Raw genomic sequence first — 25634 nt, 5'->3', positions numbered from 1 at the left:
GCTATATGTTTACTTTATTAGATATATTATGTCATATCTTGGTTAGACCAATCAGCAGGCCAATGAAAGAAGCATTGAATGTCTTTTAATGTTCATGGATTACAGATTTGAATATCATTTATATGGGTATTGTATTTCAAAGTTAGTGTACTTTTCTGAACATACAATGCTATGTCTTAGTTTCCATGAGTAAATTCTGGTTATATATTAGTTCAAGATTCTGCTATATTGGATTGAGTTATAACATGACCAAGACTATCAAGATTCCAAAAGCTTGTGCTCTCGATTCTCATGTTATGTACAATTTTACGACGTTTACATGGGTGAAAGATGCTATAAATCCTCAAACTCTATTAGGCCACAGAAGTATTTTTGTACTTGTGATAGTAGATAACCTTCTTCTGCCTGCAACAGATGACAGCGCCTCAGAATTAAGGATTCCTTTGCGCTTAGCTGGACATAAAGATGATAGAGTATGACCAACAGGAAAGTGCTTAACAGAGGCAAGTGCAACAAAACCAGGAAATCCAAGATGTTGTCCTCTTACCTGATGAGGTGTTACTGTTGGTGCTACTGTTTTCTCAAAGATTCAGATGCAAAGACAAAGAATCTCTGCCATCTTCTTTCGAAGACAATCTCCATACACAACGGAAGGGAATTGAATATTTAGATAGAGCCCAAGGAGCTGCGGTAAGATGCCAGGCACCTGCACAAAATGTCCAATGGTCTGCAATATCAATGGCCCTAGTTGACAACATTCATAACCCAGTTTTAACAGAGACCATGAAAGTGAATGCCGAGTTTATGAATTCCTCCCAGCCCATTGAATCACATCACATGGTATATGAGAAGTTCATTACAGATTAGGATATTTTTCTGTTTGCCAAAGGTATCAACTATAAACAAGGACTAAATATTGCAACACAAGACCTCCGTTGCATCTTCAATGACACAATAGAAACTACTGTAACTCTATTTGCACTCTGCACAAGAGATCTTTAGGTGTGAGCATCCAGAAGAAGAACAAGTACTTCATCAGTTGCTTGGATACAAAATCACTCTGTCAATCCTTGGAAACCCTATTCCTTCTGTTGGTTATTATGATATCCCACCATCTTATGACAGACCTCTGCAGTATGCTCATGTTAGAACTGCAGAAAGCAAGATGAAACTATGTGCCTGCACCTTGGTGTTTATCTCTGGACTCCGGCCCCTTCTCGCAGCGGATCAACCTGGGTTCGCTCCAATGGACGCATACGCTACCAGTTCAGTCGCCAAGTATCCAGCAGCAGCGTAAGATTTTATAATTCTTATTATTCCAAACATTATTCGTTTTCCATTTGCAGTGATAGATTGTGGCATTGCAGATCGCAGGGCCTGCAATATGTTAGGTTCAAGATGGTTCCGTGTGGGGTAAATTTACTGCATATGCATCCATGAGCTTCAGGAATGCTTACTCTTATCTCAGGAGGGCCTCTTCAAGTTGGTTTTGTTGACACTCAAGGTAAAACATACACCTGCCTTCTTTAAACACCTGCTTTATTTCCTTCCCCGAATCATTAAACACCTGCTTTATCAAATTAGGTCAAGCTTTCATCGATATTTTGCATCCTGGAGATGTCACCATATTTTCGAGGGGGACACTGCATTTTGAGCTTAATGTTGGAACTGAAGAAGCTAATTATATCTCTGCTCTCAACAGTCAAAATCCTGGTGTTGTGGTAGGGAAAACACATTTATTTACTTGTCAATCTGCTCGATACTCCATTTTAATAGTATCGTAATCGTTTACTGTTGATCATGGTAGACAAGCAGCGTGTCAATATTGAAGCTTCCATTGAGAAGTGTGTCAACAGCTTTCAACATCACCCAACAAGCTGTAAAGAAATTAGATTCAACGATATATGCCAGTGCAATGGGACTGAAAAAAACATCCAAAAGCAGTTGTGTTCCAGGAAGAGATATTACTGAAGAATTTTTAATTATATGTTGATCCACAATAAAAGGCGTCCATTGGGAACCATATGCCCCGACCCGGCATAATGTGAGCAGATATCCATTGCCAATGGCTAAGACACAGGAAGCAGAGTTTTCACACTGTTCTTTCATGGCCAGGGAAAAGTTCCAATGGATGATGTATACCGATGTGGGTGAGTTTGTATTCTCTGATTCTTGGTTGAATGAGCAGGTGGGTCCAGAGGACAAGGGCTTTCAGGAAGTAAAACCCAACTGCAAAGATCTTACTTCAGTGGCTCTCTTGAACATGGTTATGAGTCTAAGTTCACAGAGGAACAGCCTTCAAGAATTTCCGAATCTCATATCGGGCAACTTTCCTTCAAGGCATACCGAACACCCTGAGACAGAGGAAGGAGAAAAGGTTCAAGTCCATACTTTTGTTGGAAGCAAGTGCTTCAGAACACTTGAAGCACTTGCACACTTGAAGCACTTGCAGTTAGTTGTTGATCTGATCTTGGTTATTTTGCAGTTGAGTTAGAGGAGGTGATATTGGAAACAAATTTAAGATTCCTTTGTGCTTAGCTGGAGGTTTACAAGATGGATTTCGAAGAAAGACAATAGAGTACAACCTACAGGCATGTGCTTTGCAGAGGAATCATTTTCCAACCATTGAATCTGATTGTGCTGCACAGCCATGGATTTTTATTCATCCAAGATGTTGTCCTCTTACTTGATGAAGTGTTACTATCGATCCCACTGTTTTTTCCAAGATTCAGATTTGGAGACAAAGAATCTCTCCAATGGTTCTTTCTCAAACAATTTCTATACACAACCGAAGGAAACTGAATATTTAGATACAGCCCAATTTTCCCACTTCCTTTTCAAAGTGTTTTTGGCTTTGTATATTTTGTATTTTTGATTTTTTGTTTATTTGCTTCTTTGGGTTTGTTCTTGGTTTCTGATGTGATTCCTATCTTTTTCTTTTTATTATCAAATCTAAAATCCAATTTTAATTTTAACTCATCCCATCCCTTCTTATAACCTTGAGAATTTTTCTGAGAATTTTTCTTTGCATCTTATTTCAAAATATTTCTTTTTATTGCTATTCGTAGTTTCTCTTTCTCTGTATCTATTTTTTCTTAATTTCTTTTACGATTATAAAGATTCCTAAAGTCTCAAACTAGAAATTCATTTATGTTTTTTGCAAGTTTAAAACCTTGTCAAAGGTTTTTTTTGTAGTTCCTGCTCTTCTTGTTTTTCTTTTTCTTTTCTTCGTTTTTCAGCTTGTTGGGCAGCCTATCTTTCAATCTGCCTAGCTTTTATCGCTTTTTTGTTCTCTTAGGAACCTTTTCTTTAGTTTTTGCACTCTTTCTAAGCGTTTCTGCTAATCTTCTAGCTTGAATGCCTTTTCCAGGTTCTTAACTTCCTTTGGAGTAGTTGCGGATTCCAATTTTTATAATCTCTGTTTTATGATCTTTTGTCTTTCTTGTTTTCGTCATCTCCTTTCCTCTTTGATTTTTCGAAATTCTGAGAGTTTGCTTCTTCTTTGGATATAAAATTCCCTTCAGTTTGTATAAAAAATGTTTGAGAAAAAACATTGCAGAGATTCTTCGTCTTCAAATCTGAATTTTGGAGAAGGTGGTGGGACCAATAGTGACACTTCACCAGACAAGAGGACAACATCGTGGATGAATAAAAATCCATGGCTTTGCTTCATAGTCAGATTCAGGGATTGGAAATGACTCCTCTGTGAAGCACTTGCTTGTAGGTTGTACTCTATCATCTTTCTTCCAAATCCTTCTTGCAGACCTCTAGGTAAGTGCAAAGGAATCCTTAAATTTCTGTCTGATAACAACTCCTCTGACGTAACTCTAACTTAACCAATGACAAGTGAACAACTAACTCAGAAAAATTAGAATAGGAAATGCCTAAAATTCTCAGATGCTGTCATCTATTGCAAGCACAAGAAGGTTATCCATTATGCCTACATATTACAAGGACAGAAATACTTCTGTGGCAGTACCAGCGTTTGAGGATCCATATCATCTTTGACTAATACTTCTGTGGCAAGTTTCCTTCCAGTGTAGGAATTTTGGGCCATCAGGGCTCACTGAACACCCTGACAGAGGGGTAACCCAAAGGTACACTGCAGAGAGAGGCAGGAGAAAAGGGTCAACTCCATAGTTTTGTTGGAAGCTGCCTCTACTTCATTGTTTAATGTAATACACCGTTTCCAGCTGAAGAAGGGATACAGGACATTGTACGTGCAGTCCTCCATGGCAATGATAAATCATTATACATATTAAGCATGAATTGAGTTTAAGGTCAAGTTTAGGAGGCGAGTAACTGCCTATGTTGTGGATTGGAGTGAGTCTAAATATTCTGCTTCTCAGGACAGAACACCTGGCCTTAGCAATAAGGCCATTCAGCCAGATGATTGGGAACATAGATTTTGTGAGGTGATAGATACTGCATTGAAAGATTTTGCAATCAGGGTGTTTTCATTGAGTAATGAGCCAACTTCCAAACTAGAATGGCAGTTATAAATCTAATGTTTAATGCTCATATACCTCAAATTCTGTTTACTTGTATATAATAACAAATCGGTATTTGAGGGGTGATTCATTGCCCCAGGTTTAAACTTGACAATTTGAAATTAATGCCAAAGGCAAACAGGGTAGATCAATCTGTTACAGCATAAGCCGTATTTGAAATCATAAAATAATTTAAAAGAGCATAATTGTACCATGATATGTTTCACAGGGACAAGTCCTATTTGAAAGCATTTGGTGAAAATAAAAGTGTTAAATTTGTTATGGTTATAATCTCAAGACTAAAAGTTTTCCTTACTGTTCACCCCAGAATTTCCTTCAAGTTCCTTCCTGAATAAGTCGTTGTAGATGTTGAACTTGAATAAATCGTTGTAAATGTTGCTTGCTTGCTACACTTATGCATATAGTTAACTTCTGATAGACACAACCTTATTGATAGGGTTTATAATCAAGCTAACTCAAAATTTAGTTGGAATTTCAAGGTGTTGGTTGTTGCAACATCTAATTCACAATTTTTTTAATTTTCTTTTTAAAATTGATTAATTTTGATTAATGAATAAATTTGGAGATTAACTGGTTCCAGGCTTCCAGCTGATCAGGCCACAAATGAGAATCCTCACCTCAAGAATCAACATAACCAATCCATCAGTGTGCACCATCGGAGTACTCCATGTGCCCAAATAGTTCGTAGACATACCAAATTGAGATGATTGGATTTTGTAGCTTGTGGTGTTTATGTCACATATTGGTGATAATGTTTTCAAAAGCAAATCCAAAAGAGCGTAGACATTCAACATTGTGGCTGCTTTAGGTAAGTTTACGGTTTGGACACCATGACTGACAATTGTTTAAAGCCCAACCAAGATACTAAGCATTATAGCAAGTCAAATATTTCAAACTTTTGAAGGAATTATTAGAAGGTTTAATATTATGGGGTTGAAATTGTCTGTATGCTTGGATTATGCTGGTTACCTTTGTTCCATATCACCTTGATGATTTGCATGGGGATGTTCTATTCAGCCAGAGTACTTATGTAGGAAGGAGGTATCAATGCATTAAGCCTGTGAACAACATTCACTTCAAGATGGAAGCCATGTTTCAAGTTGATATGCATCATCAAATACCCTATAAAGGAGCATAGATTGCTCTGTTCAAACTTCAAATCGAACAAGAAGGATGATTAGAAATAGAAGATCAATCCCATCTGAAAGCTCCCATGAAATTATTCTTCAGCCTGCTTTAATTAAATACTTGATTTTATGTCACTTCAATGGAATTTTATTAAGCAGCATTGAACATGAAGACTTTAGCCAGAAATTCAGATTCATCGAGTCTCTGACATTCATTGAGCCTCTGTTAGAGCATGGTGTTATGCTTACATATATGTTTGAGGCCACAATGCCCTATCAATGGTAAATTTATGATTATGCCAAACCCAAATTAATCGAGCCTCATTTGTTTAAAAATATAAATCTTTTTCTGAACCCCTGATCGATTGAATCTCTATGAATGTGATTATTCTGTAAAATTGTGAGGTCACAATGGTCTGGGTGTAAAAGCAGAGAACATATTCTAGAAATGAGGCTGGTTTTGTATAATTCTTCTTATATTTGATGTTTTCCAATGTTATGTTTTCATTTATATTGACTGAATCTCTGTTATCATTGAGTCATTGTAATTTGTGATGTATCTATTGATAAATGGTTTAATATTTTTTTCTTTGAGGATGTTATAATTGAAGCTTACGATGTAATTAAATTTGTTGTTGCTAAGTATCTTTTGGATTTAATATAAAAAATTCATACGGTCAAATCCAGAAATTGCTTACCAACATTGATATGGACTGTAGAAATCTCATGCTTTTAATTATATTTGGTGTTGCTTTTTTCCACTTTTCTAATTGAGATGTTATCAAATCTTTCTTGTAATAAATGAAGCAACAAGAATGCTTTGTACTTTTGGTTTCCATAAGTGGCAAATGAATCGAACGGATTTCAAAGTAAAAAGAAATGGCCGGGTTCTCTTTGAGGGTGTGATTTAGTTGTGTCCTTGATCTATATTGTCAGTTAAAGACTGTGTGTGTCATTCTAGGAGGAGTTAGTGTATTATAATCTCATCATGTCTTGAATGTTGAGTTACAAGCTATACTAAAGGTTGTTTTACTTTGTCTTAAGGAATTTGTTATGTTATTAAAATGAATTTTGAGTTGCTTACTTGGGTGAACCATCATGCATGCTATTCTATTGAAAATGGTTATAGTCCTAATATTACATTGATAATTGCCCAAAAGAATCATCATACTGAGTTCTTCCAAGAAAATGCACCTAGCATAGTTCAACTAGGCTAGTGTTTTTTTCCTAATTATTCTGCTCCTAAAAATAGAGCATGCTATATGTAGCAAAAAATGTTTTATTTATTACGACTTTGAAATTTTTAAATGCTTACTATATTTGACGAAAAGCCTAATTTATTTATATATAGATTGATAGATTAAACAATATATGAAGAAAAGCTCTCATTAGGTTGAAATATAATTTTCGATTTAAAGTGCATTTTTTTCTTGTATATGCCTTTGCATTTAGGAACTATCATGGATGTACACAAATATGTCATCCAAGAAATTTTGATTTCTTTTTGTGCCTACAAAATGGACCAATTGTAAGAAATGCATGGCTATCACATAATATTAGCAAACTCTTGAACCTCTTTTCGTATCTCTTGAACCTCTTAATATTAGTTTGGACATAATTTTAATTTCCTATTGTCGTATCTCTTGAACATCATATGAGTGCAAGTGCTAGTTTAACTTCTAATAGACACAACCTTATTGATAGGGTTTATAATCAAGCTAACTCCAAATTTAGTTGAAATTTTAAGGTTATGGTTGCATCATTAAAGTTGTCTCAATTTTATTCCTATATTTGCAATCTCGTGAGTTTACATTGTGAATTTGAACTTTTCCCTTATTTAATTATTTTTTAATGAAAGTGTCATAAAGGATGTATCAAGTCATAAATATATACAAAATAATAATGATTGAATTCAAAACGAGATAAATATAAACTTTATTTAAAATAATATTATTCATTTATTTAAACAATTGTTTTATTATTTAGATCATGAATAGAGTCTTTATTTTTTAAACACAAAAAGCATAATATTTTATTTCTTTATACATTTTATATTTTATTTACTTTTTTCTTGTTTAAAAATGTGTCAAATTATCATTTTTACAATTTCGAGTATTAACATAATCTTGTGTCTATATATTATGCCCAAAATCAAGCCTTGTTACCTAACAACTCGTCATACCCATTATTGTTCGTTTCTTCATCTTGAATGTGTGCCCTAGTTTTGGCCTCTAGGAAAAGATAGCACATGGTAGTGTCCCCAAAATTCAAATTCTCCTTTTCTTGCTCAACTACCCCCTTTTCATAAAACCCTAACCCTAGCTCCACTCCATTTACAAAAGAAGATTTTAAAGGAAATAAAGGTCATTAGAGAGGCACATAAAGCACAGTCAACTATTCACATACCACCTAGAGCATTATGAGCATCTACGAGCTATTGGACTTCTATTCAATTTTTCTTAGGACACCTTTATTGCTACACACACCCCATCTCTTCTCAACCACTTAGGATCAAACACACCTAAACATGTCCATTCTCTACTATTAACTTGACCGAATGATTTGACTTAGGTAGGTATCTCAAACAACCATTGGGTGTCCAATTTCTTACGAGTTACAATTTACCGATTGGCTTCGATAGTTTGACTGAACATGACCTCTTAGAGTAGGAAATTAGTGTGTTATAGGAGACACCATTGTGAAAGAGAGATTAAAATTGTGCCAAATTAGACATGATCATGTGTTCGGGTTTGTGACAAGTCTATAATAGAAAATTAAATTATACATCTTTCTCCCATTCTCATTTTATGCTTCCTTCTAAAATGAGAATTACTCAAACTCAACTTTGTAATCTTCTAATGTTTGAAATATGTGATTATATGTTATTTGAATTGTTATTGTAGTCACCAGTTTTGATTTAAATAAATAAGAGAGTTATATTGTGATTAAATAAGGAAACATTGCTACAATCTAGTAAACATATATTTTTATATTATTTTTTAGTGAACCCAATATTCTTAACAAAAATAATAACCTTTTCCTTACCAAAAAATGACACATGAACCTTTTATTGTTCTTCCCTTTCTCTCTTGCATTTAGGGATATGGCTAAATCGAGGGTGCTTTTCTTCAAAAAATCAAAACCAACCAATCATTCTATCTTTTTTTTTTCCATGTGTCAGGTTTAAAATTTATTGTTTTATCTTCCATTTATCTTTCTATTCAAACACATCTAACCCTCCTACACAATACTCTATTAAATATGCTTTCCTTGTTTAGAAACTATTTTAGGTGTTATTCATCAAATTTTGATATTTTAATCTATCTTACCTCATACGGTTCCCTTCTCTCCATCCTGGATACTAGGATTGGATCAAGTTACTTCCCTTTAGTGCAACACATTGCCTTCCCTTCCTATTCATTACTCTTTCTCTACTTCCATTATGACTTCTCTTGATCCATAAACTTATAGTTTTACCTCAATTTTAGTCATCTTATAAAACTATAGATAGAGTAAAATATTAGACCAAATGAAATCTACTAATAGAGTAAATTGGTCTTTGTTTTCATTCAGAACTACATAACTAGAGGCAGAAAAATCTACAATATCCCCAACAATACGTCTACATCATCCCTAATAATTGTTAACCTAAGAAAACACTCATCACAATAAAGATTGCATTGTTATTAAGCATAATAAAAGAGAGAGAAATCACCATGAATACTAGAGACATAACCAATAATATGGAGAAAAATCTTGAGGGTAAAAACTCTAACAAAATTATGAGTCAAGCTCACTTTAGTACTCAAAATGAGTTTAATACAAAAGATTACAATGCATATACAATCTAAGATCACTCTCAACCCACCAAAACCGCTTTACCAATTCATTTGCAAACTCTTAATGAACTCCCTTGCCTAATATGCCAAAACATGAGAAGAATGTGCATAAAACTCTCATGGCATAAGAGATACAATACTATACAAGCTCCACCTATGCTCAATTTAAGCTTAATTTACATATAAAGAGTTTCAAAGCCTTGGGAAATGAAAAGAAATGTGCTACCTTACCAAATTACAAAATTTACAATCTTGTCAAAAAATTTATGAATAAAGATAATAAGTTGCATTGCCTATCAACAAGAATATGATTACCATATTGAATACAATTAAAACCATTGAGATTGTGGTATTTAAATTTTTTCAAACTATGTTTCACAACCAACAATTGTTCAATCAAGTTAGTTTGTGCATTAGAAGTAAATAAGATATCAAACTCAACATCTTCAAATAGAATATTAATGTTAAACAATGCTTTTTTGGATACCAAACCAACCATTCTAGTAGTGCACGAGGTTTGAGAATACCAATGTGAATCACCACTAGTCTCCATACCCTTAGGAAATTCAATTGTGAGATTAACATCATTTTTACACTTATTTTAGTGTGGGTTCCTTTTAGATATAGTTTCCATCATGAACATCATATATTGTAGTACCTATCATAGTAATCATAATCTATAGATTTATTTTTAGCACATTTGGAATCAATTACCTTCTTATCACCTGTTTATCATTTTGAAAGGAAGAATAGTGTAGAATAAAACTTGTAAATGTTAAATCTAATAGAAGAGTGAATGCAATAAATTCTTACAAAACCTTTAACTACTATTGATTAGATGAAAATATGCAAATTCAGATTTAAACAAATAAAATCATACCATTAGATTTAGGTGGAAAAATTCATTCAGTGAAAAAACCCATACTCCAAAAGCCAGAGCTCAATTGTATACAATGCATAGAGCCAATGATCTTTAAGAGTAATTACAACAACTAAAAATTCTAGAGAAAATTCTGGCACAAAACATCTTCATACAAAATATCCAACCTATCATACAAAATACATTAAGAAGCCACATATTTAAAGATCTCAACACATGCATGAATTTAAGTGCCCATTGTTTCCAAAAACAACTCATAGACTCAAAGATAAGAAGTTTCAAAAAGAGGAAGTTGCCATTCCCATGACATGTTGCACATAGCAACTTTACAAACCACTGACTCATGACTCGCTTATAACAATCATTTTTCCATATGCAACACCTGATGAATAATGATGAACAATAAATACCCAACAGATACTAAGAGGTGGGGGTGAATTAGTATGGACAAAAACTTCTTCAACAACTTATACTGCAAAGACTGTACTAACGGGTAAACAATATCACCAATCTAAATCAAGGCACTATCAGTATAACACAGTATGACTATAAAAGACATAAACCAGTAACATCTAGATCTTCTCAAAACCTAACATCTCATCTCAACTTCACCCATATGCTTAAGCAAGTAATACATCAGAAATACAATGACCATTGGATCAGCTTGCATTAATGCTTAACAAAAAACACTAAAACATCACATGAATAAGCATCACACATAACACACTGTTTTTTCACGTGGAAACCCAACTGGGAAAAACCATGGTGGGGATGAATACCCTCAAGTTGTTCTTGAACTCTTCTGAAGTTCGCTATGTTAGGAGCCCAGTCCGGTTAAAGACTTTACAACTGGTTCTGCTAGGAACCGATCCTGCTAGGGATCACCCGGTTAAGGGATGGCTAAATACCCAGTTAGAGGTTAAAACCTTGTTTAAAGGTTACCTTGCAAGAGGATTTGAAGAACTCAATGATTTTGAGTCACCCTGTTAAAGGATTTACAAAAATCCTATTAAAGATACCAGGTAATGGGATTTTCCATCTACTGAAATGGTTAGAAGTCAATAGGTAATACACTAATCTGATAACAGCACTTAATGCCAACGCAGATCCACTTCAGTTTCTTTACATCTGCAATCACACTCTACAAATCTTTGCTTACTCCTTTGCTCTGGCAAGAATCACCTCACATACATTCATTTGCCAACAACTTCAAATGAAAAACATCATCGACCTTATAGACAACAATTAGGTAGGTGGCCAAAACTTAAAACCCAAAGCATCTAGGTTATCAATACAGTCGGTCCAATCTTGGTCAATTAAACACATTACATAGGGTAAAACAATCTTGAACAAATCTCAAGACGTTCTCCAATATCCATTCTTCACTACTTCAGGAAACTGATAACCCATCACGCACTCTCCACCGTTTACTAAGATTTTATACATTCCCAAGGTAGATAGAATCAATCTTCTTCATGCAAGATCCTCAAGGAAATCTTTCACGCGCACAAGGCTGACATGGTAACGCGATCTAATCTTCATTTCAATGCTAACTCATCACAGGATGTCATCAATCGAATCACACAGACTTGGAATGCATCAACCGGAAACCCTGAAGCTGAGACTACCAACCGGTAGTCATATCAAATGAAACCTCGATACAAACTTTGCATATATCGGTTCACACTCCAACATGCTGGTTCACTTTTTGCATATACCAGTTCATACCATCATACCAGTTCACTTGCTAGTTTGCTTACTTTAATATACCGATTCATACTTCAGCATATTGACATCAATGACAACATACAATCCCATCATGTCATCAAACTTTGCACATATGCCAACAACACGTACCTCATACCACTTGTCAAAAGTGAACTCCTCTATAAATAACATCTATCAAAAAATAACTCTCCATGACTCTTCCAATGATTTAGTAATCGTCATATTAGTAAATAAAAGAAATTGTCATAGTCCCAACATAGCAATCTATGACACTAATCCCCTAAATTTTATGACTTCCAAAGTGGGTGCAATAAATAATTAAATAATCAACATGTTAGGACTTTAAAGTTGAGACACCTTAATCCAAAGACATTTTTAGTGATCTTATCTTCTTTGGACTTTGAATAATCAAAATAATCATCTACCTTAATAAAATGATAATGAAAACATGCCTCGTCAATGCAAACAATCTTAGATAGCAATAGGCATATGGAGATGAGTATGTTAACCTATTATACATTTCATCAAAATTTCAACATTAAGCACATATGTACCCATTTATAAACCTCTTCTACAAAATGAGTTGGTGCAATGAATGCACTTTTATACCATTCAATTTATAAAATTCCAAGGTTATACTTCGAGTTAGTAAACAATTTAGGTAATTGTATAAAAGTTAAATTAATTGAATAGTTAAAATTAAATATTACTTGACATTATTAAAATGTAATGAAGAATAAAAAAGGAGGCAAATCTATAATGCATAGACCATTGTTAGCAAGAAATCTAGGGGATATAGATTGGAGTTTTGTACCCATAGGATTTTTGATGTTATAGTTTTATACCATAGACTTAGTCCATATTGAGGAAATAAGGAAAGGTATTCTCTAGAGATCCTATCTTAGTTGTAAATTAGAATAAAATGTCACATAGACGTAATAGACCAGAAATCAAAATTATTATTATTCATGTATCAATATATATCCATTACATTTTTTATATCTCCTTTATATGTATATGTTATCTATATCTTTTCTCTCTTCCATATCTCTAATCTATTTTGGTGAATAGCTCTTTCCTATCTACTTATATCTACAATAGGGGATGTGGCCCTTAGATGATATCCCTAAAGTAAAACCTATCTTCCAAAGCTCCTATTTTGGACCCTTATTTCTAGTTTTCTATTACCTATCTTTGGACCGATTTTTCTATCCTATTTTTCAGCCAACATCATCCCATCATTAAAACATTAACTCATCCTCAAGTAAACCTTGTCCAGAATCATGATGAAAATGTTCTAACCTTTCTTTGTTGAGATAACACAATAGGATATTTCCATCTAAAGTCTCAAACTATATTGCTTTAGAATCAAGAATATCAGTGATTTTGAAGTTGACCATTATAGTAAAATTAAATTCTTGAAATAGAAAGAGCCATCTCCATATATTGTTGAAAAATTTCAAATGCTAAGAGGGGGGGAGGGGGTGAATCAACATATATAAAAAATTAACTGATTTAACCAATCAATTATCATTGGGTCCATTTACCACATGTGCAGAAGCAAGGAACCGAAAAACATAATAGAAATCACACATGAACACCGAGATTTTATGTGGAAAACCCAATGAGGAAAAGAAATGGTGAGAACTATCCCACTATATAAAACATAGGTTACAATATATTAGGTTGAAGGCCAAGGAAGCTCACTTCTCTTGGTTTAGACTTGCAAAATTGAGGCACACAACCTCAGAGAAATATATAGGGTACTTTCAAAATTGAAGATCACTTCTTAAGAGAAGAATACAAAGAATTTGAGAATCAATTTTCAATATGATTGAATTGCAGATAACCACATACTTTGATATGTTGATTGCAATCCATCGTTAATAAACATGTAAAACTACCTTCATTACTATGCAACTGCACTTGCACACCCTCACACTTACACAATATCACTCAATCATACCACATACTACATTCACCTTCCTCCAAGATGATTTCATCCATACCATTCACAATCAAAATAACATCAATCAGGTCGGCCTAATTTGACATGTAACATGTAGATACAAATAGTCGACTCAAAAACACTCTTCAAGGTAATGTGAAAGGTAGAATGAGGTGTGTGAAGCATCACACCATGTTGACACACCTTCCTATCCATCCCATTTTGTAGATCCACACGTTGTCGTGTGGACCGAAAACACCATAGGTCAGCTCCAAGAGATAAAATTGTTAATGTCTTGTAACCAAACTAATTGAATACATAATGTAGACCACCAAAAATACTTGCAGAGGCACTAGAAACCATCATTAGACACCAACATAGCTAAACTATTAAACCACACCACCAAAACTACTGAAGATAGAAGAATGCAACACACTCCTGCAAATTTTCACTTTGCTAGTTTGTTCACCAAAACAGTCACACTTAGCCAATACCAACTATGGCCAGTTGAGATCATCTCCAAATCTATGTAAAACCTATAATAAAATTGGATATACAATTTGAATCATCCACAATGAACTTCCACACATTCGCATGACCACTAAATCAATCCACTAATATTATACTAATTGAACATGTATCTTGATCAAAGATATCAACAAGTTTGACAACTGAACACACATCCAAACCAAATATATCAACAAATTTGACTACTAAACACACATATAGACCAAACATAACAACAATTTTGATATCAATGAAAACATAACTCATATTTGGAACAGTCTCCCCTTTGTCGTTGATGGAAACACACACCAACTCCAAAACACTCCACAATGAATTCTCTCCCCCCTTGACATCAAGGACAAAGGGTATCTCCTCAACACAAACTTGATTTACAAAACTTCAACACAACTCCCCCTATCTACAACAACTCAAAAATGAAATGCATTTGGAAGCCAAAAATTGCACTCCAAACATCATCTACTTATCTGCATATATACGAGAGCAAAATGGTCTTACTGATAGGATCAAAAGAACCTTGTAGAGATGGAGGCATGATTCCTTTATGAATAAACTTAAGTTGTGTCTAGGTAGCCTTCCATTCTTCTCCCACAGAGGCTAACAATGTAAATTAACACTCAGTCTTCAATAGAAGATCCTTTACATCTTTGCAACTAGTTGAAACCTTTATTGACTTCTCTAATTTTTTAGAACCTTCTAGCAACTTCACCATACTAGTGAGCTTTAGATCAACCACATCTCTCTCAAAAAAAAACGTTTTTTGATCTCCTCCCTTTGATTATTTAGTATATTCATTTTTAAATATGAATTCTCCAACTGAGCTCTGTCATTTCTATCTACATCCTTCTTCAAATCTGTTGAACAAATAAAGCTATACAATCTAAGCTTTCATAATGTCTATTTGAATTTTAATTTCCTTAGTGGATTCTGGCCACTAATGACAAAATTGGCAAACGACCACTACATCATCCACAACCTTTTAAAAAACCCTTATACTATCCTTCAATCACATGTGTGCATCTACACAACAAACCACCAACTCCTTTACTCACTCCTCTTCTATTCTCTTCTCTAAATCCTTCAAAAAAAGTTGCATCTAAGTTGGAAATATGATCTTTTAAACAACAAAACCAGTCTTCATACCTTTCTTTCTTCTTTTCACCTATTGTTTAGGTGTTTGTCCCTTCCTTTTACTTGTCACAGATGTAGCCCGTGTTCTAGAGGAATCGATCTTCAATAGGGGAGACACAAAGACTAACCTAGTCCTCCTTAGTGTTTTCTTACCAATCGCTTCTTCAACTATAGGTAGATTTATCTTTTGGTAAAGTTTCTCCATTCTTTTTGCATGTCCTTTCTCAATTTTATCCTTGATAATTTTGTTCAAGATCTCTATAGTGGTTCCAAACCTCTCTTTATTTGTATCAATTTCCAACTTTAGTAAAGTACCAATGTTCTTGCCAACCTCTTTCAGAGTACCTCATAAGGTAACTTAAACAACCATGCAATCCTTGGTTCGACAAACTCAATGTAACAACAAGCCCTACTCACCAGAAAAGACAATCTTTCATTCTTGTATTTCCCAACCAAATCACCGAGGATCCTCTCCTTGGCTTGCATCTTGTTTTTAAAACTTTTGAACCAACCCCAATATTGCTTGTTGTATTCGTCTATATCATTGTTAAAGCTTCTAATATGCTATTTGATTTTCACTTCAATGGGATGGAACTTTTCCCATACCTTATTCCCTATGCTCGAAATCTCATTCATATACATGAAAGCCAAATTTATAAGAAGGGACCCAAACCTAAACAAATACTTTTCACTCTTGGTCTTCTCAAGGTTATCTATCAATTATAGTCTCAAGAGTTTGCCCATATCAAAATTCTCATCATGAACCCCCATATGGTATGAAACATAGATTACAGAGGCGATAGTAGAATCCTCCCAGTTTTGAAAATAAATCTTAAACACTACCCCCTTGGTAACATACTTGGACACCTCGATCAATTATATATTCCATTGTCATAGATCTCTTATTAGAAATTGAACTAGTCAACTATGCTATCGTGGAATTCTTCACCATCTTCATCACTTGGATATTGTCAAAGGAGCACAATCTAGTCAAGGTCGTAATGGAATCCTTCATGATTATATGAGACCAGTCAAGATACATCACATCACCCTGAATCTAACTCAAGATAATCTGAATCCATGCATGGTCATAGCTGAAGTCGAGGAAATCTTTCCAAGCGTTAAAATCTAACTATAGAATATGCTTGTATTGGGGCTTGAATGTCATCTAATCATCTTCTACTTATTGTTTCCACTAATCATTAAAGTTTACATGACTTACTTTTGTCAAGGGGTGCATGTTTATAAGCCCTAACATATTTAGTGTAAACTATGTCTGTCAAAACCTTTGAAAAAAATCCAAAAAATTCATAATAGAACTAGATACACCATGTAAATCATCCACACATACGAAATATTACCAAATCACTCCTCTGTTACTGCACTAATTGAACATGTATTCAAACTAGAGATATTGAAAAATTTGACAACTGAACAAAAGATATCAACATGTTTGACATCAATGACAACACGAACTCCTATTTGCAACATATACATTCTTGTATCACTAGTTTATTTAAGAGGAATTTCAAGGAACCATGATCAGTGTAATATGTGAAGGGATTGTATTCTAAGTAGTATTAAAATGTGTGTTAAGTGTAGACCATGACTAAGGCTTCTCGCTCAATGGTGGTATAGTTTCTTCTGCTTGATGCAATTTCCTACTGGAAAATTCTATTCGGTGGTCCTTGTTTCCCGTAGGTTGGGCTAATAATACACTAATGGCTATTCTGGATGCATCTACATGAACATTAAAAGGTACCGACCAATTCAAAAAAGATAACAAAGGGTGCTCTTGCTATCTTCTATATGATAGTGTCGAAATATTATTGGCTTTGTTATGTACAATTGATGGTTTAATTGGTCTTCCAATTTTTCAACAATTCTTCTAAGGGTGTAGCTATGGTGGTGTATCCTTTGATGAACTTCCTAACCAGTGTATCCAAGGATTGTTTTTACTTTTGGGGATGTCTTATGGAGTGGTAGGTTCATAATTAGATAAATTTTCATTGGGTTTACCACTAAGGCTTCTTTACAAATGATATGTCAAGTAATAGTGTGCTGAAGGGGACCATAAAGATACATTAATTAAGGTTCAAAGATATCTGCATACTCCTATATTTTTCCAACATTGCCCAAAGTTCCTAAATATGATCTACCAACAATCCATATATTGTACAATCATCTAAATATACTTTCAAAAAGTAAGGAATGAAATTATCCTTAAATGTGTTGACCATTTTCTAGCTAAAAATAGTAGGGGCATTCTTGAGCCTGAATGGCATTACTATGTACATGAATGATCCCCATTTGGTGGCAAATTTTGTTTTAGTTCGGTCTTCCTCCCTTATCCTTACCTAGTGGTGTCCAAAGAACCCATAGATGATTAGATATATTTCCCTTTTGACAACATATTCCAAGATTTATCAAAGAGGGTAACTAGATATATATCCAAATCCAAACACAAGGGTGGAGAGGAGTGGCAAGCGGAGCGGCGAGCGGGAAATTCAAATTTCAAATCTGGGGATGGCGGAATTCTTGGGGATGGCAGTCTTCCTGCGGGTGGAGCTGGTAATCATGCTGGTCCTCAGGCTTCTCAGGGTACTGAGAGGGACAAGGTGACAGTCAAATCACTGGAAGATAAAGAATCCAAAACCGAGGACCCACATGATAGAGGTAAAGAAAAGAAATGGTCTTCTCTTTTTGGAGTCAGGCCTCTTGTGAAATCTGGTCTTTCGGAAGTTAAAAATATCCCTGATCCGATGACAGGGGTTGTTGCTATTTCTGTTCTGAATAAGCTATTCAATTTCACTGTGTCTGGCTTAGCTATGACCTTGGTGGGAAGGTTTGTTGGTTTTAGACCTAACATTGATGTTTTAAGGAATTTCATAAGGAGGAAATGGGTTCTTAAAGGTCAAGTGGATGTGGCGGCTTTGCCTAGGGGTTTTTTTCCCTTTGCCTTTAATAATGAAGAAGATATGAATAAAGCACTCTATGAAGAGCCATGGATGTTCGACAAGTCAACCTTGGCTTTACAGAAATGGGCTCCTAACCTCCCACTGGATGAGTCCTTTTTTGTATCAACACCTGTTTGGACGCATCTCCCTGGCCTTCCATTGGAATTCTAGAATGATGAAGTCTTTAAAGGGATCGCGGGATCATTTGGTGAACTTCTTTCAATCAACCCGATGACAACAGCTAAATCAAGGTTGGTTTTTGCTCATATTTGTGTGAATGTTAATCAAATGATGAATATGCCTCAATCTATTGAGATCCTGTCTAAATTAGGGAAATGGACCCAAGCGATTGAATATGAATCTCTCCCATTAGTTTGTTTTCATTGTAAAAAGTCGGGTCATTGGGCAAAATCCTGCCCGCTTAAGAAGAGTAAGATTAGTAAAAATGATAGTAACTTGAAGCAGAAATGGTAAATGAAAGGGAAGAATGATGATCTACCTTTAGAGGTTGTCCCTGAGAAGGAAGTGACCGAGATGGAAAATGAGGAAAAGAATGGTGTGAATAGTAACATTGAAAAATCAGTTTGTGACTGTTCTAACAATTATAAAGAAAGCAACAAGGAGGAAGAGCATGGGAAAGAAGAAAAGGTTCAAAAATTTGAATCAGAGGAACAAAAGGTTGGTCCTATCATCCAGGGTAAAGTTGATGAGAGTTCAAATGATGATGCTTTGGCTTCATCTAATAATAAAGAAAATGAGGAAGACTTTAATGAAGCGCATGACTGCAATATTTCAAATACTGAGCCTTTGTTGTTATTAACCAATGGAAGTCCGAAGCAAACTAGAATTATGATCCTGAACTCCCAATGTAAAACTTCTCCTAAAATTTTGGAAATGGCGGTTCTTGAGGGAAATCTTAGGATTTTCGGTACTAAAGAAGGCAAGTCAAATAATGGAGGACCCAATGTAGGTATCTCAACTAGAAGAAAGAATAAGAAAGGGGTAGATGTTGGAAGTCATCACAAAAAGAAGGGGAGACCCTCCCTAAAGAATCAGAGGGAACATGAAAGTTGGAAGAACCATGCTGATGGAACACAGAGCTCCATTGAGTCATCCTTATCCCCAGTTAAAGTATGAAGATAATCTCATGGAATATTAGAGGGTTGAATGCCCCCCATAAGCAGCATGTGTTGTATAATATTGTTAGAGATCATAAACCAGATGTAGTTCTTATTCAGGAAACTAAGATGTGTAAGGATAAAGTGGAAAGGATTAGAATATTCAAAAGTAATGGGGTAGTAGGAACTAGTTTGGAGGGTGCCTCAGGTGGAACAACTATCTTTTGGAACCATAATACTATTATAGGTAAGGAAATTGCTTCTGGGGTCAATAGGACCTCAGTCTTCCTTGAGCATATTAAGGATAACTTTGTATGGGTTATTACTAATGTCTATGCACCTAATTCTAAAGCTGGAAGAACTAAATTCTGGAGGAGCCTGGCTAAAGACAGATTAAGTTTTGTTGACAAAAGCTGGATGATCATGGGAGATTTCAATACTCCTTTAAAAGAGGATGAAAATATGGGAGGCCTCCCTTTGCAACTAGAGGGTAGACAAGATCTTATGTATTTTATTAATGATCAAGCTTTGATGGATGTGGATCTCCAAGGGATTAATTACATTTGGACCAATCGAAGAACTTGTTTTGATTTTATTTCTCCTAAATGGCTTTCTAAGTATAATTGTTCTTTGGCATCAATCATTAAGATTGGATCTAATCATTACCCTATTTCTTTCACTACCAATTCAACGTCTGCTAAGAGAAATTTTCCTTTTAGATTTGAAAAACAATGGTTATCCCACCTGTCGTTGGAAGTCTGTGTTGTTGAATGGTGGAATTTGGAGATTGAGGGAACGACCTTATTCATAGTTGCCAAAAAGCTTAACATTATAAAAGCTAAAGTCAAAATTTGGAACAAAGAGACTTTTGGAGATATCTTTAAAAGTAAAGATCAAATTAAGATTGATATAAAATATGTTCAAGAGAAAATCCAAGAGGAAGGGCTTTCTGAGGATTTGAGAAATGTTGAAAATGGGTTGCTGTCTAAATACCTTGATATTATCTCTAATGAAGAAACCTTTTGGAGACAAAGATCAAGAGCATTTTATTTGAAGGAAGGTACAAAAACACCCAGTTTTTCCACTTGACTGCTCTTAAGCATAGGGTGGCCAACATGATTTCCAGATTATCTTGCAATAGGGGGATTTTATTGGATGAAAATGAAATAAGAAAGGAAGCTATGGATTTTTTTAGCAATTTGTTGGGAGGGGTGGACGTATTGGATATCAGAAATCAAGACCTTCTTGCTCAAGCTATCCCTCCTATTCTAAATGAGGATGACAACAAAAATCTCTCTTGGATCCCTTCAAATCAGGAAATCAAAAAGGCAGTGTTTTCTTTTCATGGAGATAAGTCTCCTGGTCCAAATGGATTCCCAATGTTCTTTTTCCAGAAGTTTTGGCATATTGTGGAGAGTGATATTTGTAATGGAGTTAAAGAATTCTTTGGTTCAAGGAGGCTTCTAAAAGAACTCAATGCTACCTTTATCGTTCTTATTCCTAAGATCTTTGGAGATATCTTTAAAAGTAAAGATCAAGTTAAGATTGATATAAAATATGTTCAAGAGAAAATCCAAGAGGAAGGGCTTTCTGAGGATTTGAGAAATGTTGAAAATGGGTTGCTGTCTAAATACCTTGATATTATCTCTAATGAAGAAACCTTTTGGAGACAAAGATCAAGAGCATTTTATTTGAAGGAAGGTACAAAAACACCCAATTTTTCCACTTGACTACTCTTAAGCATAGGGTGGCCAACATGATTTCCAGATTATCTTGCAATAGGGGGATTTTATCGGATGAAAATGAAATAAGAAAGGAAGCTATGGATTTTTTTAGCAATTTGTTGGGAGGGGTGGATGTATTGGATATCAGAAATCAAGACCTTCTTGCTCAAGCTATCCCTCCTATTCTAAATGAGGATGACAACAAAAATCTCTCTTGGATCCCTTCAAATCAGGAAATCAAAAAGGCAGTGTTTTCTTTTCATGGAGATAAGTCTCCTGGTCCAAATGGATTCCCAATGTTCTTTTTCCAGAAGTTTTGGCATATTGTGGAGAGTGATATCTGTAATGGAGTTAAAGAATTCTTTGGTTCAAGGAGGCTTCTAAAAGAACAAAATGCTACCTTTATCGTTCTTATTCCTAAGATCTTTGGAGCTGATTCTCTTAATGCATTCAGACCTATCAGCCTTTGTAATTTTGTTTACAAGATTATATCTAAGGTTCTTACTTCTAGAATGTTGGATATTCTTCCTCGCATTATTGTGGCTCAATAGAATGGTTTTGTCCCTAGTAGACAAATTCTGGATTCTATTATTTCTGTTCATGAGAATATTCATTCTTTAAATGCTGCTAAAAAAAGGGCTTTTTTCTTAAGCTGGATATGTCTAAGGCATATGACAGAGTGAATTAGCAATTCCTTTTTAGAATTATAAAAGCTTTTGGGTTTGGGGAATAGGTGATTCAGCTTTTTTCTCAGTTAACTGGAGATTCTACCTCTGCAGTTATTATAAATGGATCCCCTTCCAGTTTCTTCAAAGGTTCTAGAGGCCTAAGACAGGGGGATCCCATCTCTCCTATCTTGTTTACTATTTTGGCTGAAAGTTTGGCTAGATGTATTATGAGAAATGTGGAAGAAGGGAAACTCAAAGGCCTTAAACCTTCATCTTCCAACATAACCTGTACTCATGAACATTTTGTTGATGATTCGATCACAATGGGAGAAGCTACCATTAGGGAAACGAGAAACATGAAGAGTGTTATGGATTCCTATGAAACTACTTCTGGTCAAAAAATAAATTGGGATAAGAGTCTTTGTTCTTCATCAATACCCTTGAGGATAGACAAAGAAGGATTGAAAGAATCATTGGTTGCAAAATTGGTGAGTTTCCTTCAACCTATTTGGGTCTCCCTCTATGTTTGAATCCTTCAGAGAATTTCTGGATGAAGATGGTTGATAGATTCAATACGAAGTTGGCTGGGTGGAAAGGAGCCTTCCTTAGCCAAGCGGGTAAGGTGACGTTTCTTAAAGCTACCCTTCAAATTTTGCCTATCTATGCCCTCAGTCTGTTTAAAATCCCCAGAAAGTTTGCGGAGGCAATTGAAAGAATTCAAAAAAAATTCTTATGGTCGGGAGTGGAAGATAAAAATAGAATCCCCCTTATTGCGTGGAATAATATTTGTACTCCTAAGGCGTATGGGGGTTTGGGATTAAGACATATTATAACTATGAATAATGCCTTGTTAGCTAAACAAATTTGGAGAATGAAAGGGGAGGAAAGAGAATGGAATTTAATTTGGAAAAAGAAATAATGTTACATGCAACCATCTGAGGAAGAATTTATGGAAAATACTTTTTTTGTTGAAGTATCTACAATTTGGAATGTAGTTCAAACGGCTAAAGATTGGGCAGCAACTGGAAGAATGCGGAAATTGGGGAATGGGAGAATTATTAGATTCTGGGAGGATAGATGGCTTATGGATAAACCGCTAGAGGAAATTCCTATCCTTAAGGAATGGAAAAACTAGTTCAAAAGTAGGTATGGAGGCTTTGTTAGAGACTACTAGAGAAATGGCAAGTGGATTGAGTTCAGCCAGCTTTGTTTGGGATTAAAATTTCTAGAGATTCTGCTTTCTTCTAAAAGTTCTATGGACAACGTTGAGGATTGTTTGATTTGGAGGGAAACTTTAGATGGGAAATATTTTGTGTCTTCAACAGTGTCTATCCACAACAAAGTTTTGGACGAGATCCCTTTGTGTGCTAAAGTGTGGATAAAGAAGTTGACGCCCAAAATTAATATCTTCTTTTGGATTTTTATCCAAAATAAGGTGTTAACTCTTGATAATCTCCATAAATGTGGATTTGTTTTTCCTAACAGGTGTTTTCTTTGTTGCAGGGAGGAGGAGTCTGCTTGTCATATCCTCTACCAGTGTAATTATAGTCAAGAAATCTGGAATATTATTTGTAGTAGGTGGAAGTTGAGCTAGGTTTTCCCGAACTCTTTGGAAGAGTTCTAGAAGCAATGGTATTGTCTTACTTCCAATTCTAAGAATGTTGAGCTTTGGAAACTTACTCTACCTAATGTTATATGGAACATCTGGAAGGAGCGTAACAATAGGATTTTCAAGGATAAAAGTGCTAACCCTTAAGTGGTGGTGGATAAAATCTATAGAGGGATTTTTGAATGTTTAAATGGAACTGATCATAGTTTAGCTGCTAAAGAAGACTTTAATGAAAGATGGAATTTATCCGATAACATAATCAATGTGGCTAAGGGTAGGGATGGTCTTGTCCGGTGCTTTCCTTCTCAGGGATGGATTAAGGCCAACTTTGATGGGGCGTCTAAGGGGAACCCGGGGAAAGCTGGTTATGGGGGCATTGTCAGGAATTTTACTGGAAGTTGCCTTGTGGCAGTTGTTGGATCCTTGGGTAATAAAACTAGTCATTATGCTGAAGCATCTGCGGCTTTGAACACTTTGATTATTGAAAAAGATCTTAATCATGATAATCTATGGTTGGATGGACATTCACCTAACATAATTAAATGAATTAAGGGAGAAATTGAGCCTTCATGGACTATAGAAAATATTATTTTCAAAGCTAGAGAAATAATTGCTAGCTTTAAATTTATTATCATAGAACATGCCTTTAGAGAAAAAAATGGGGTTGCGGATGGGTTAGTGAACCTAGGAATAAATTCCAAAGCTCAATGTATATGGAACGGGGAAGTTAATATGGATTTTAATATTAAAGAACTTATTAGAAACGACAGATTCATGGGGAAAGAGGGATCGCACGATTAATCATGAATGTTGTAATGAGTAATATTCAAATATTTAGAAAGGTAATGATGACACGTCAGAAGGGCAGAGTCCTAATCAAGAGTATTAATTTTCTGCACACTTTGTGGGTATGCATTTTCAAAAATTTGACTATCATTGGGAAGAAAGCTTTGATGTTGCAGAAGAAGAGAAATTGTAAATCGAATTCTAAAATGGGGGGGATCTAAGAAGAGAAGAACCTGATAATATTTCTACATGGAAGGAGATGCCTAAGGTTTGGGCAAAGTTGGAGAAAGGATTCATGATGAATTTCATGGAAAAGTTGGTCGACTATGATAAAGGCAGAGTTAACCTAGTGGTCACCAAAGTCACTGAAAACTGGATAAACGGCTCCTTCAAAATTCATGGTGTTAGGTTTAAGTTGGATGCGGATCTCATTGCGACGGTTACAGGTATGCCCCACTCCGGTCTTAACTTCTTTAGAGACCTGAAAGTGTCTAATAATGCAATTAAGCTTTTTCCACATAAAGAGAAGGAGAGAGAAAAAATAGGAAAAGCTATTGGGGGGGGTATTATGATGCTTCCAATATTAAGAAATTTTAGGGTTGTGTTCTTAATGCAATTATGGAATATATTACTATGGAGGGTCGTTTTACTAGGGTCCACACATAACATTTTGTGCTTTTAAATCATTTTAGACATGAGAAGAGGATTTCTCTGCCCTATTACCTTTTTAGGTCTCTATTGTGGTCTCTGAATAAGCATAGCCAAAACACTTCTTCGCTTGTGCTTCATAGCGGCCTTATTTTGCTCATTTATGAGCATTGCAAGATACTGGCTATCCAGAAAAACAAGAGATTGTCGGTGTCACTAGGGAAAGGAAAGAGGAAGATGGAGGAAGGTGGGCCTAGCAAGGATGAGGGTACACAAAACAAAAAAGGTAAAAAAAGCTACTATGGAGAAAATTCAAGAGGACAAGGGTAATCAAAAGAATACGAAGATTGATTCAGAGGACATTGGAAAAGATGGAAGTGAGATGGAGACCGACGAGTCTAAAGGAGAGGAGAGCTGGAAGGAATAGGAAGTGAG

The 25634-nt window shown here is 35.2% G+C and overlaps 1 protein-coding gene across 2 annotated transcripts in view; it reads left to right on the top strand.

The window, feature by feature from the left end:
• Positions 1 to 422: 422 nt before the first annotated feature.
• Positions 423 to 25634, top strand: part of LOC131857213 (uncharacterized) — a 37086-nt gene continuing 11874 nt past the window's right edge. Inside the window, exons 1-3 of one of the 2 annotated variants that reach the window (XM_059209448.1) lie at positions 423 to 1293; positions 1368 to 1504; positions 1585 to 1721. In XM_059209448.1, coding sequence (XP_059065431.1) covers positions 1450 to 1504; positions 1585 to 1721 — 192 coding nt within the window. In that variant the 5' untranslated portion in view covers positions 423 to 1293; positions 1368 to 1449. Of the gene's footprint in view, positions 1294 to 1367; positions 1505 to 1584; positions 1722 to 1807; positions 4705 to 25634 lie in introns of those variants that run through there. The other variant, XR_009358607.1, reaches the window with a different exon arrangement.

The sequence above is a fragment of the Cryptomeria japonica genome, chromosome 7 (assembly GCF_030272615.1).
Source record: "Cryptomeria japonica chromosome 7, Sugi_1.0, whole genome shotgun sequence".
Taxonomy (NCBI): domain Eukaryota; kingdom Viridiplantae; phylum Streptophyta; class Pinopsida; order Cupressales; family Cupressaceae; genus Cryptomeria; species Cryptomeria japonica.
This window is presented reverse-complemented; position numbering and strand designations above follow the sequence as displayed.